Genomic DNA, 15,487 nt, shown 5'->3' with positions numbered 1-15,487 from the left:
CCAGGCACACAGGGTACTTCCTCACAAAATGGAGTGAAGTTACTCCATCCTTGAAGCTGGGAATGAATTCGGACTCTGGGACAATTCCCCTTGCGGTCTATCCTGGGGCACGCAGCTATGGTCTGTCCCTTATCCAGGTCAGATCATAAAATGATAATCTAGTCCACAGGAATTAATTTAATTTTTTCCCTGAAAGGTCCTCCTGCCCCTGCTGGAGCCCTAAGGATCCTCCCATATGTAATCAGTCAGCAGGTTAAAAGGTTGTTCTGCAAATTATTTCCAGTTTCATTGTTTGCCATCTGCATGAACCATGTGTATTTTTATTCTCAAATACAACTTTTAGCTTAATTGTTCAGTAAAATATTTGATACACAGCAATGCAATCTTGTGCATATTTAATCAACTGAACCATAAAAAGAAATCATAGCAATGTTTAATGTACACATAATATTTCTATTTCTCTCTCTCTCTCTGCTTCTCTACCCACAAAGAAATATGAAAGCTATCCAATTATTTTTGAAAGAGCTTTAGCTTCCACACCACAAGTTATCACATTTTTCCTTAATACAGTGAACTTCTGAGCAGCACCAAATACCATTTCCTAACACTTTGTAGGCATTTTAAATGATGAAATTCTTTCTATCCCAAAATGTAATGTGAGAATACATCTATTGCTTTCATTGCAAAAGAAATGAGTGAATTTGCTTATCTCCAGTAATCAACGAGACCCTTTGCTGATTCTTACTGAATTTTGATTTAGTGAGTCAGCAAGTAAATAATGAAAAAAAATTAAGAATACTTCATCATAAAAGGTGTTTTGGTCATTTATTTTCAAAAGTGAATAGCAGTTTAGTTAAATGTTTTATGATAACCCTCCATACCGTACTATTAAATGTACTGCAGTTTAGTTTATAAAAGGAGTGAACACTTAGTAATAAGAAACCTTACTACCTTGACAGCAGAATGAGACCTGTGGGTATTTAAAAACAATTACTGAATTTGCAAAATAGTGAAGTAAGAATTGGTGAGGTTCTGTATTACTTACTCCATCCCCAATTGAGTGGCTCTTTTTGCAAGGTTGGTAGTTTTGATGACCATTAGAAATGAAGGATAAATTAAAACCCTAAACCCAAATACTCAAACTTTGGGGAAATGTGGATCTGGATCCACACCTCACAACTGGGCCTCCTTCTCTAGTGAACCATACCAAATTCCTGGGTCTGACCACCTCAAAACATTGGATAAGTTCAGGTGTGGATCCAAATTTTGAGGCTTGATTCCCGTATGCACTTGCTAGTGAATAAAGGAGAAAAGGTTTCTTTGCTTTATGTATTCCCATCTTATTTATATTCAAGAGAGTATTTCATAGGGACTTGATTCAGAGACACAAAGGAGAAAGAAAGTTAAGAATGATCCAGTGGGAACTGTGTTTCAAATAACAATCATTTCTCTCTTTAAGGGAATAGAGCCATCACAGTTCCCAATATCCCATTAACAGATGTCAGTACTTTGATCCTAACCTGGTGTTGCACTGGATACTGTTGGCCACAGCTGTTCAGATCCTCCCAGCCCTCCTCGTAAGACTCCTGCCTCCTCCATGTGCACAGCACTGAATAAACAAGCATACGGATTAAATTACATAGTTCCCATCTGACCTGTTTTTGTTCAACATTCCCTTTTCTGGCTACTTCTCCAAAATCACAGTTGTTTGTTGCACCAGGGCTAATGCAACCCTGCATCATACTAGCAGATTCTGCTAATGCATTATTAAAGCATTTATCATGTCAATCCTGCAACAACTGCAAAAATTATCTTTGGTTATTATTTGAATGTTACAACATAATTCCATGTAGTTCATATCATACACAAATATTATCTCTAGAGGATGGTTTGTTTTCATTAATGTGATGTGAAATCACTAACACTGCAAGGAAGTCACATAGCCCCAGATTCTCAAAGGTACTTAGGTGCCTAACTTCCACTGAAATAGAAGTTAGGTGCCTAAATACTTCTGAAGACCTGGGCCCTAATCCATATCATGTTTGCAATGTCTTAGCAGTGAAGTAAATAATGAAAGTCAGTTCTGAGCTTCTTTCAGCATGCTATTATCAGTCACTCTTCTACAGCGAATATTCCAATGCAATTTATAGTACTCGATGCTGATTACCTTATGCTTTTGGCAAGCAATTTTGAAAGGAGAAATTAGGTGTCACAAAGTACAGAAACCACACAATATTAAGTTTTATACAGTGTCAAATGATGAACAGTCTGCCATGAGACCAACAAATTTAATTGTTGAACATTGTCTAGCTCTGAACTCATAAGGAGATGATGGGAGGGGGGGGGGAATAGATGCCTGATATCTTAAAATGAAAAAAGTAGATATCTGTTTTTAAAATGAGCTCATCCTTTTCACTTATCATGCAAGTTACTTCAGGCAAAATCCTAAAGTAGCCCCTGTTCCTCCGGTATGCAGGCAAGGCTCCCACTGATTTCAAGAAGTGTTCTGTTTCAGTTTGGACCAAGAGAAGTTTCTAAAACTTGGTCAATTTATTTCTCAGTGTTAATGGGCAAGATTTTTAAAACTGGGAGCTCAATACTGCAAGATTGTAATTCGTCTTGTCACTTTCCAAATTATTTTGATCTGTATGATATTTAAACTTGATTTAACTAAGGAAATCAACATTCATATTGATTAGAAAAGGTATTTTTAGTTAAAAGAGCATTTCAAATATTTTATGTACAGTTATTTTACTTTGTATTTGCTGTAATAGTCTCCAGAGAAACATGAAAATACATTCTAATTCCCTCAAATCTATGTTTCTTTGTATTCAGCAAATGATTTCCCCTCTGAGTTTTTAGTGCCACTTGAAATTACCATGGCCTTTTTACTTATTTCTAAATTTGTTATCTGGTCTTATTGATAAAGTGAGAATAGATCTGAGAATAAGACTGGTTAGTTAATTTGCTAAGACACAGAGACCAAAGATATTATTTTATCTAGGTCCTACACAAACAGCATTATTTTACTCCTTTTTAAATTTATTGAGGAACAAATTATAGTAAGGCAAATTTGGGATCTAAGGCTGAGATTTCTAAAGGAGTCTAAGGTGGGCACCTAATTCATGAAGGTTTCCTTGGAAATCTAAACCTGATATGCTTGTCAATGCCATTTTAACTTTGTTAAACACCTTGAATGTACCATGTGGTTAATAAACTGCCTGCAGCAGTGGTACACTTTTATGGTAATGAGAGGTAGTGAGATGGAAAACTATTCATGCTGCAGACAATCTATTGAAATTTATCAGAGTGGATGATAACAGGAAGCTTTAATGTGAATGAAGAGTATATAATCAGTTAAATAATTCAATAATTGTAGCAATCAGGCATTCATAGTAAATGTATAAAGAAGCATGAGGTAAAAAACATGACTGCATAGACCAAATACTAATATAGTAATGAACAGCATAAAAGACAATTACAATGAATCAGTAGGGCTGGTAGATATAATGCCTCAGAAGCAAAACTTGGTGCTTCCCTCACAGTATGCAGATCTCACTAGTGTACATCACCAGATGTACCAGATTTTTGAAAGACAGTCTCCTTCACAAAGGGAGAAAGATATAAGCCCTTAAGAAGGGGAAGCACAGTACATACCTTTGTATTCCTGCTCTTAGGGATGCAGAATAACGCCAATCAGGATTGGGTTGTTTTGGCTGCAGAAACAAAGAGAACAAAATCTGTATTAAAACATATTTTAAAATCTATGCAGCTGAAAACAGGCTCTTCTCCAGAGTTTCTAAACATTTTCACATCTATTGTCAAATGGCTCCATAGAACTATTTACATTTTTTATGCATTCAGAGCTGCCAAATCTCCCAGTAAATCTAAAGACACTTTTGTCTGCGTGCACTTAGGTCACTGAATATGGAGTTAAATGTTTATACACCAAGACTTTGGATTGTGAGGGCTAATGTGGGGAAGGAAGTTATTTTTGTAAATTGGGGGGCTATTATTTTGTCCGTGTTCAGAAAAATCCCGGCCATAGGAGAAGATGATTATTGCTGGAAAAGAAAAGAAATAATTTGCTGGTTTCCCCAATAAAACTAGGCCACTTCTGCTCCTACCCTGGAATGTATTCATCTGTACATATACAAAATGAAGCCCCCCCTGTGAAGAAGACATTGAGGCCAGTTTGCTTGCTTTGAGTTTTCTGCTGGGGTTAATGGACTGCAGAGGACTGCACTAGATTGTATCAGACTTGCAGACTGCAGCAGGTTTTTACTGAAGGCAGACATGTTCTTTCATAAGACCAAGAGCTGCTACATTTTCCACACTGATAAAAAGGTATAAAAACATGAAGGAAAAGATAGAGAGCAATACCCTTCAACCAGTACATCTCAGCACACGCTGACCTGCTACAGCATGACTTGCTATGTAAGGGTTGCCTGAGAAATTCCTGATTGATCACAAGTTGCTCCAGAAAATGTTAACACCACTTTTCTTGCAGTGCACTGCATACAATAGCAACATTCATAATAATTTAAAATTATAGGCAACATTTTCAAACGAGGGTGCCTAAATCAGGCACCTAAATATTTAAGCAGCTAAGCAGCTTAATTTTCAGAGGTGCTGAGCACTGATTTCAATTGTAGCTGCAGGTGCTCAGCACATTTAAATATTGTGACACTTTTTTGGTGGCTAATTGTGCATGTAGGTGTCTAACATTAGGCATCCAAGTTTGAAAATGTTACAGTATAGACATAATGGATTACATTCATACTTGATGTGTCTTGTACAGTGGCCAATACCCAAATAATACATGCTAATAATGGTGTAATTCTACTGAAGTCACTGGAGGTAGACTAGAAGTCAATCTGGCCCCATTACTTTTAAAAATGTGTTGAAGACCCTAAATTATTTAAAGCCAGCTTTGTCCTTGCCCTTGGGATTCACAGTGTGCTCTTCTCTAGATCAATAAGTTTTATACAAATAAAGATATAGCAATAATGATATGCGCCATCTTTATATCTGGCTATCTCAATATTTATAAGGCCCCTGTCACTATCTGAATTTGAGGAGCTATTTGGTACTCTGTATTGTAGCATTCTTCACAGCCTGATATACAGAAAAGAGAAATTCCACCCATTGCAACAAAATATTAAACATCTGTGCTAGTAACTACCTTCACCTTTAAACCCAGATTCTCTGTGCCCAGTTTCTGCTGGGCTTACTTGTGAAAAAGACAATTACGGCTCCAAGATTCTCTGACTGTACTTGTAATGAAGTAAAAATCTTAAATGAATCCACATGTGCCATAGAATCTCTATGGATAGTAATTCCATGCTCTAATGAGAATATAACAGTAGGGATCTATTATTGACCACCTGACCAGGACAGTGATAGTGATGATGAAATGCTAAGGGAGATTAGAGAGGCTATCAAAATAAAGAACTTAATAATAGTGGGAGATTTCAATTATCCCCATATTGACTGGGTACATGTCACCTTAGGACAAAATGCAGAGACAAAATTTCTCGATACTTTGAATGACTGCTTCTTGGAACAGCTGGTACAGGAACCCACAAGAGGAGAGGCAATTCTCGATCTAGTCCTGAATGGAGTACAGGATCTGGTCCAAGAGGTAACTATAACAGGACCGCTTGGAAATAGTGACCATAATATATTAACATTTAACATTTAACATTCCTGTGGTAGGAAGAACACCTCAGCAGCCCAACACTGTGGCACTTAATTTCAGAAAGGGGAACTATACAAAAATGAGGAGGTTAGTTAAACAGAAATTAAAAGGTACAGTGACTAGAGGTGATGGCTTATCTTAAGTGATCACTCTCCTTACAGTGTGTATGATAAACCCATTGTTTCATGTTCTCTGTGTGTGTGTATATAAATCTCTCCTCTGTTTTTTCCACCAAATGCATCCGATGAAGTGAGCTGTAGCTCACGAAAGCTTATGCTCTAATAAATTTGTTAGTCTCTAAGGTGCCACAAGTACTCCTTTTCTTTTAGTGACTAGAGTGAAATCCCTGCAAGCTGCATAGACACTTTTCAAAGACACCATAACAGAGGTCCAACTTACATGTATAACCCAAATCAAAAAACACAGTAAAAGAACTAAAAAAGAGCCATCGTGGATTAACAACATGTAAAAGAATCAGTGAGAGATAAAAAGGCATCCTTTAAAAAGTGGAAGTCAAATCCTAGTGAGAGAAATTGAAAGGAGCATAAACACTGCCAAATTAAGTGTAAAAATGTACTAAGAAAAGCCAAAAAGGAGTTTGAAGAACAGCTAGCCAAAAACTCAAAAGATAATAACAAAATGTTTTTTAAGTACATCAGAAGCAGGAAGCCTGCTAAACAACCAGTGGGGCCCCGGACGATCGAGATACAAAAGGAGCACTTAAAGACGACAAAGTCATTGCAAAGAAACTAAATGAGTTCTTTGCTTCAGTCTTCACAGCTGAGGATGTTAGCAAGATTTCCAAACGTGAGCCGTCCTTTGTAGGTGACAAATCTGAGGAATTGTCACAGACTGAAGTCTCACTAGAGGAGGTTTTGGAATTAATTGATAAATTTAACAGTAACAAGTCACCAGGACCAGATGGCATTCATCCAAGAGTTCTGAAAGAACTCAAATGTGAAATTGCGGAACTATTAATTATGTTTTGTAACCTGTCCTTTAAATCAGCTCTGTACCCAGTGATTGGAAGACAGCTAATGTAACGCCAATACTTAAAAAGGGCTCTAGAGGTGATCCCAGCAATTACAGACTGGTAAGTCTAACGTCAGTACTGGGCAAATTAGTTGAAACAACAGAAAGGAATAAAATTGTCAGACACACAGAAGAACATAAATTGTTTGGCAAAAGTCAACATGGTTTCTGTAAAGGGAAATCAAGTCTTACTAATCTATTAGAGTTCTTTGAAGGGGTCAACAAACATGTGGACAAGGGGGATCCAGTAGACATAGTGTACTTAGATTTCCAAAAAGCCTTTGACAAGGTCCCTCACCAAAGGCTCTTACGTAAATTAAGTTGTCATGGGATAAGAGGGAAGATTCATGGATTGAGAACTGGTTAAAAGACAGGGAACAAAGGGCAGGAATAAATAGTAAATTTTCAGAATGGAAAGGGGTAACTAGTGGTGTTCCCCAAGGGTCAGTCCTAGGACCAATCCTATTCAACTTATTCAGAAATGATCTGGAGAAAGGGTAAACAGTGAGGTGGCAAAGTTTGCAGATGATACTAAACTGCTCAAGATAGTTAAGACCAAAGCAGACTGTGAAGAACTTCAAAAAGATCTCACAAAACTAAGTGATTGGGACACAAAATGGCAAATGAAATTTAATGTGGATAAATGTAAAGTAATGCACATTGGAAAAAATAACCCCAGCTATACATACAATATGATGGGGGCTAATTTAGCTACAACTAATCAGGAAAGAGATCTTGGAGTCATCATGGATAGTTCTCTGAAGACGTCCATGCAGTGTGCAGTGGCAGTCAAAAAGGCGAACAGGATGTTAGGAATCATTTAAAAAGGGATAGAGAATAAGATGAAGAACATCTTATTGCCTTTATATAAATACATGATACACCCACATCTTGAATATTGCATACAGATGTGGTCTCCTAATCTCAAAAAAGATATACTGGCATTAGAAAAGGTTCAGAGAAGGGCAACTAAAATGATTAGGGGTTCAGAATGGGTCCCATATGAGGAGAGATTCAAGAGACTAGGACTTTTCAGCTTGGAAAAGAGGAGACTAAGGGGGGATATGATAGAGGTATAAAAAATCGTGAGTGGTGTGGAGAAAGTGAATAAGGAAAAGTTATTTACTTGTTCCCATAATATAAGAACTAGGGGCCACCAAATGAAATTAATGGGCAGCAGGTTTAAAACAAATAAAAGGAAGTTCTTCTTCACACAGCACACAGTCAACCTGTGGAACTCCTTGCCTGAGAGGTTGTGAAGGCTAGGACTATAACAGGGTTTAAAAGAGAACTAGATAAATTCATGGAGATTAAGTCCATTAATGGCTATTAGCCAGGATGGGTAAGGAATGGTGTCCCTAGCCTCTGTTTGTCAGAGGTTGGAGATGGATGGCAGGAGAGAGATCACTTGATCTCTGAACCTATTAGGTTCATTCCCTCTGGGGCACCTGGTATAGGCCATTGTCGGCAGACAGGATACTGGGATGCATGGACCTTTGGTCTGACCCAGTATGGCCATTCTTATGTTCTTATATTCTGGCCCTGGCCCTAGCCCCACTCAACTTTAAAGAAAAACTTTAGGACAGTTCTAAACTTGGCCAGCTGGTAGTGGTCCTCAAGGAACCATCCACCTACTAAGGACTATTAGAAAACAACGCACTCTTATCACAACTTATCCTCATCCTGACATGCCTCCTACACCAAGACTGCAGGTGAGCAGATACAGGAGCTGGCTATCCTGACTTTTCTTCTGTTGTGAAAGAACACCAACGGAATTCTCAGCTCAGAAGACAGAGCTGATTTCCACTGTTTCTGCACCAGGAATGGAGTGGTTCAAAGAATCTCTGGTCCTTAGAGTATCTGATCAAAAAGAGAGAGAAGCATCATGAGGAATAGAATTCTTCCTATAGTCCTGGCCAAAAACCATATTAAGTTATAGTCATGGCTGAAAACTGGGGAATTCTCAAAGAAACAGAGAAGGAAAGAAAGGCAAAAAAAGGAGACTGTCTGTCACACTGCTACATTGGTTCACAACACTTGGATGTTTTCCTTCTCACCAATAAGGGCTAGAAACTTAGTTTATTTAAATGAAAGCTTTCATGCTGCAGATTATGACTCTGTCATGGAGACAGGATAAATTCATCAAGTAGGCTGCATCTGAGCCACACGACACCTTTGATTTAAATAAAATATAAATTACAACCATGAAGTCAGTGTGGCATTCAAAAAGGTTATTGCTCCACCAGACATGCTTGCCGGAAGAGTCTGCAACTGCCATAAGCCCTCTGTTTTTTCATTGTGTAGGTTGAGCAGAGTAGAGGTTGATCTGCCATATATTTGGGGTGCATGGTAGATGACCCATACTGCCAGAGTGTACTGGGACACTGTAGATATATATAATATACACATCCACATAGGTAATCTGGTGTGTATCATAAGGTCTCCAATCTACAGTGGAATGGAGGAGATGTAGTATTTAGCCCTTGTATGGATATTAAAATGCAAAATGTAATCTCTGCCTTTAGTGAGAAGGAATGGCAAAGGGTCAGGTTTCTGGTCCAGATGCGGTAGTTGTTTGGCATTTCACAGGGTTCATTTTAGAGTAGGGAACAGTAGGGCTCTACCACTTGTATTTAAAAGGCAGAAGGGGGAATTGACTTTGGCCTACATAGGAGAGTGGGGATGGATATGGGGGCACATGTTAAGATGGTACTGGAACCTTAACTGCAAATGTTCTGACAGTCAAATATATATGAGTTGTTGAGTTTTTTAACTATAAAGCTGTTATTTTAATTAATTTGTCTGGGAATTTCCTTACTTTTTTAAGAACCTTCACAGGTCTGACTCAGCATGGGTATGAGTGGCAGAATCTAGCCCTTAGTTTTTATGACCATTTTTCTACCGCATGGGAGCAAACAGTGACTCACATGAGAACAAACAGTCTTCCATTTCTTTGGGGCTGCTCTTCCTTAGTTTAACTGGACACTGAAGGACTAGGTTTGAACATTGGATGACTGGGAGCTGTCAGTGATCTGCAGGAGACATAGGTTCATCCTGCTTTTATGCCATCATAAGCCAATATCCTGTAACTGGCAATGCTAGTGGGAGCAAAAGAAATCAATACCAACATCTTCTAAGCAGCATTAGCAGTAATAGGTTTCTCCTCTGGTCCTACTATCGGACCTGCCTCCATAAGTACTCTTTGCCTTTGGTCCCAACAGAGAAGCCAGTTGAGGAGGCATATGACTTCAAAGCAGAATTCTGGGCAGCCAGGGTACGGGAAGTGAGTTTGAGGCATATGTCATAATGATTAATGTTAGTTGTTCAAGTGTGGAAACGGATAAGCCAGCCAATTTCCTATCTGCGTGCCACAATGTACCCACAGCTTTATGAATTCTTATGTTCTGTATATCATTACAAGAGGAACTGAATGTTAAAAACAAATCAAATCCAGCATTAACACAGCCAAACTATATGTACAAGCAGACTGAAAACCAGCATCATGGTAACAAAGCTAAATATAAATATAGTGATGGGTAAAATCAGATGGTTCAAAGTTTGGATGTTTGGGCTGTTCCAAACACAATCCCTCTCCACCAAACAGGTCCTGTGACAGACTAGTACCACTTTCAAGCCCTAGCGAGGTCAAATGGACCAGAGTTTGGTAATATGATATGGATCTTTTCATTTACAGATCACAAATTCAAATCTGCCCCTGCTGTATAGATAGTGACAGTTGTGAGCATCTCGGTGCTGCTTCGTGGACAACATGAAATTAGTTTGGTGGTCATAGTACAATTCCCAGTGGACAGTTCACAAAAAATTATTGGCAATTGACAACTGAAATCTTTTGCAGGGCTTGTCACAGGCCCTGTTGAGTGAAGGGAGACTATGTGGTGACAGTCACCCCTACTTGATATTGTCTCATTGCAAGGAATGATTTGTGGCCCGCTACCCCATTCTGCCATCTTAGATATGATCTTAGACTGCACTCTCATCCAGTGTCTTTGCAAGGCCACAAGGCAGTGCCACTGGCAACAATCCTTTCTACTCCTCAATGTTCTTCAAGAAGAAGGGTGTGATGGGAAGCTTTCATCACACATGCAGTAGTAGGAAGCAGCCCAAAGCCACGCCCTATTTCTGCCATCATCAACTTTTCCTGTTTGGCTCAGAGAGAGCACATAAAAAGCAATGACTCCTTCTGAAAAACTGAATCAAAATTTATCGAGGTGTTTTTAATGGTGGACATCACCACAGAATCTGAGTGTCTCACCATAGTATCTTATGACTTCTAACCCTACGGAGCACATGGGGTATGTTCAACCATTTAGGGAACCAGAAGCTATACAAAGGGATTAATGTGTCCAGGCATAACCAACCAACCCAAGTTGAATTTCGATAATGAATGTGAATATATGCTACCAAATGTTTGCAGTCATCCTAAAAACAAAACATGTTTATGCAAAATTTTATGACGGTGTTTTAAAATAGCATAATGTTGATCCAATTTCACCAACATTTTAGCTGAATTACAAACAAATGTTAATGAAAAATCATTTTCCTTAGTTCTGATATGTTGACATCTCAAGTATTTGTTGCTTGAATTATGAGATTCACATGTACTCTGGGCCTGATTCAGTATTCACTGAAATCAATAAAAGCCCCCCTCCATTAACTACAATGGGTGTTGGCTCAAGCCCTGTTTGTGTGAATCAAACATTTACAGTTAGCAAATGACGAGAGTGCTAAACACATCCCACTCTATTCCTATATTCACACAAATACTCAGTAGAATAACATACCATCTTCTTATCAAATATATCCACTTCGAAGCAATAAATAAAAGGCCTTTTAAAATCCTAGACCACTTACAGCTCAGTTTCCTTTCTACTGAGAATATGTTGACAGTTGTGGATTCATGGAGCTATTTCAGATTTCCTACTGTAAAATCTGAGAGTGATTATACAAAAATGCTCACACTAAATTCAATATAGAGAATAAACTATTTGTAGTCTAGCATTTGTTTATCGTTCCAGAAACTAGAATGAAAAGCTAACAAAACAAAATTCAGTATAGAGTATTTCCCCTAACAATGAGCATTTGCATTCCTAACCCTAAGAAAATGAAAATTAAATTAACAGGTCAATGCTTCTTTAAAATATATTTATGAGTTCTGGTATAGTGAAAAACTGTTTTGTCTGCTTAATGTTTGATGCAAGTTTCTGCCAGCACAGCAGTTACCCTCAGCCTCACAGTTTGACTTCCCTGGAGCACAGAGCACTGACCCTGCATAGCAGAAAAGGAACTGGTGCTTCTTCTAACCAAAAGAACAAACATTTCTATTTAACCTTTCCAATGTCAGAGAGCCCAGAGAATTCCTTAAAGGCTTAAGTCCTTGAACTGAGATTGTAAAATATTCCAACATTAATACCTTTAAAGCCCTTGTGAGAAATCTCTTGAGAAGATTGCTTTGGACAATGCTATGTGTTTGCTAGATTTAGACACTTCAAAGCACACTTGAATCTAAAGAAATACCAAGATGTGTGTAACATGTTTTTGTTTGATTTATTTCAAATGAATAGCACTCTGTCTTTGAAGCAGCCAACTGGAGATGGCACGGGAGAGGGAGTACTACTTCAGTGTGTACAAACAACCACAAAATGAATGAACTACTGGGATTTATCATTACTAATCTGCAGCTTCAATTTTTCCTTCAAAAGATACACAATGCTTTATTTATTGAGGAACCTACATTTTATTGATCATCCAATGAGTACACAAAATGGCATCAAAGGGAGGCCAGTGCCCAGAACTGACTGTATATTTTTTCCATCAAGGATTCAGTATGCCAGCTGACAATTAATAATGTGCCACAGTGCATTTTTGCTAAGAATACTGAGTTAGACCAGATGCCAGTCTGATTGTTCATCCCTGCATCAAAGTGAAAAGGCTGCCATGGTATCCAAGATATAACAGACAGGTTTAGCTACACATGGGCATGAACAAGATGGCAAAGATAAAAAGACAGCAGGGAACAGATATTACCAAGTGTCACTCAGCAATTCAATGGGTGTATGAGAGAAATGGACACTAGAATACATTATTCAAGTTTCAGAACGATGAAGATAAATCATTTCTGAAAATGACAGACAGGCAGCAATACCAGGGACCCAATGGTAGAATAGGATTGCTCCCCTCCACACACTCACAGTCCATACCAGTAGACAGCCATACATGCTGGCTGTAACTTCACAGAATTCCAACAATGAAACCAAAATATTTTGCACAAGCTAATTTTATCCATATGTAATTATCCTTTGCTGACTGCCCTGGTTATCCAGTAGTGATGATATAGCACCAGTCATTCATTAAACCAAGTATCTTGATCCTTGTCTCCAGTGCTGCCAACATCACTCCACTGCCTGCTAGTTTAAACACTACTCATGCAAATGCTAATATGTTTGATTTTTACAAAACAAACTTGATTGAGACTGAGATTCCATTTGAAATAACCATATAGGCCTACAAAAGGGCCTAGGAGACAGTGAGCTGAACATTAGCAGAAGCATGAGCTGTCTTGAAGAAAAAGGACATCATCATTTACCATACCACAACTAACACATTAGTAGAATAGTACAGAAAAATCATATAGGAAGCCACAGAGTTTCAGCTGATGCAAAGAAATCCCTAAACTTAATAGCCAGTTACATCAATATAATTCCACTGATGGCAATGAAGTTACTCCTGATTTGCCTCAGAGTAAGTGAAAGAAGAATCTGTCTCTAATTTTAAATATAAAAAGAACCTGTGACACCCACACACGCACATATCTTGGGCACAGAATTTTTTTATCTGACTGCAGAATTAATGTATACAACATTTTAATATATGTGAAACCCAAGAAATATTTTCACTTGTGGTAAATTCCACAGAAAGCCTGAGTACTGGTGCAGCTTCTTATCATATTATAGTTAATTGATGATAACATCTGTCCCCAAGCTTTATTAGAAAAAATATTTCTTTATAGATTGTCCAGTGGTAACAGTTACATTATATATCAATGTTGTAAGATGCGACAAGATGCAGAGATCCCTGCTAGTACGCTTTATAGATGATGGGATGGGCCTTTCAAGAACTATACAAATTTACTATTGCTATAGAAACAAGCAAAATATGGTGTTTGACACATCTAATAAGACTAACAATGTCCATTAAAACCAGCATACCTTGACATTGTTAATCAGTGGATTGCTTTTAACATATGTATGTGGAGACTGAGTAATGGGGCAAAATATGTACATTTGAAAGAGATAATCTGCTAAGAATTATTAACCTGTGAATTCAGTTATATGGCTCCCTTGTCTCATGTGCATCTGACAGTGACACAGGTTCTCTGCATTACAGCACCATAGGCAATTTTTGTAATGCAAGGCCTTAGGAAATTTCACTGAACTTGTGGAAAACAGTATCTAACAGAATTTCTTCTCTATTTAAGTCTTGTGAAACTAATAAGTAATTGCTTGCACATCTGGATTCAGATTCTTCACACAACTGAATATGTTATAGATATTGTTTCATTCCAACATTAAAAACAGGAGTTAATAAATTTGTATTGTGTCTCTCTGCTATTGTACACCAACGCTGGGGTTAGTAAGCTGTCTTTGCTTGACTTGCACAGTTCCTCAGAAATTGCTAATTCACTAAATGCAATAGGACCTATCTCCTAAAGACATGATGGGAATCTATTAAACAAATTTCCGCTGTTTCTACATCTAAATCGAAGTCATTTTCAATGATCATCCATCTGTTTGCACAGAAGCTCTGATCTAAGGAATATTTGGAATCCTTTGATTCTTCCCTTTTCTGTACCATGTCTAGCATGTCACCTTATGATCAACAAATTCTAGATATTTCTAACAAAAATATTTATAATACGTATTAAGAATCAGATAACTAATGGTTCATTTGCCCCACTACACTATATATTTGACCGCCATTATGAACTTAGATTGTGAAAATCACATAGTCATTAAAGTCATATTATTGAGTGACTGGGAAAGAGTAAAATAGATACATCAATTGTAAATGGAGGAACATTATTTGGTATCACATTATTTTAAGAGAAACCTTGTTATTAAATCCTGCATTTTATATCTTTTAAAACCAGTGAGACAAGATGCTCATTTCTTAATAAGGAGAACAAAAAAACATGGCTTGATAAGACATGTTCTTGTTTTCAAAAGAAAAACATTCTGGCTGATTTGAGAGGGGCTAATAAGCATAAAGATTTGGTTAATATTTCTGTGTAGATACAAAAAAGCAAAGCAACATTCCATCCAAGCACAAGGATACAATCTTTCCTTGTGCTTGCATACATTTTTCATGTAAATGTACAAGCCATGTGCTTGCCATATTACCAGTGCACAAGTAATGTACAGTAAATGCATTATTTTCCTTATACATCAGAATTAAAACACAATCTGCCCAGCAGTGAAATCACTATCTTTTCACTCATAGTAAAGTGTTGCTGTGTTCATTTCCAAAATCCATAACACGGGAATGATATAGAACACTACAAACTGTACACTAGGTCTACGCTCTCAGACGTGTCTACGCTAATAGAAAGCAGTCACTAATTCATCACTGTGGGAAAATATTGCAGAGGTTAATATACTGCTGGTCAAACCATAGGTATTAAACAGTTTTCAATAGCAAACCAGCAGGTTACAGGTTGTTGCACTGCAACATCATCAC

General features: G+C 37.7%; 1 protein-coding gene across 13 annotated transcripts in view; it reads right to left on the bottom strand.

The window, feature by feature from the left end:
- The window catches only part of LOC119859699 (protocadherin alpha-C2-like), a 290,055-nt gene that overhangs the window by 70,736 nt on the left and 203,832 nt on the right, over positions 1-15,487 (bottom strand). For all 13 annotated transcript variants that reach the window (XM_038412114.2, XM_038412113.1, XM_038412118.2 and 10 more), the window contains exons 2-3: positions 3,658-3,716; positions 1,521-1,609 (exon numbers count right to left, since the gene is read on the bottom strand). In XM_038412114.2, coding sequence (XP_038268042.1) covers positions 1,521-1,609; positions 3,658-3,716 — 148 coding nt within the window. The remainder of the gene's footprint in view (positions 1-1,520; positions 1,610-3,657; positions 3,717-15,487) is intronic.

The sequence above is a fragment of the Dermochelys coriacea genome, chromosome 8, assembly GCF_009764565.3.
Source record: "Dermochelys coriacea isolate rDerCor1 chromosome 8, rDerCor1.pri.v4, whole genome shotgun sequence".
NCBI classification, from domain to species: Eukaryota; Metazoa; Chordata; order Testudines; family Dermochelyidae; genus Dermochelys; species Dermochelys coriacea.
Note: the sequence above shows the minus strand (reverse complement) of the source record. Positions and strands in the feature narration are given on the sequence as shown.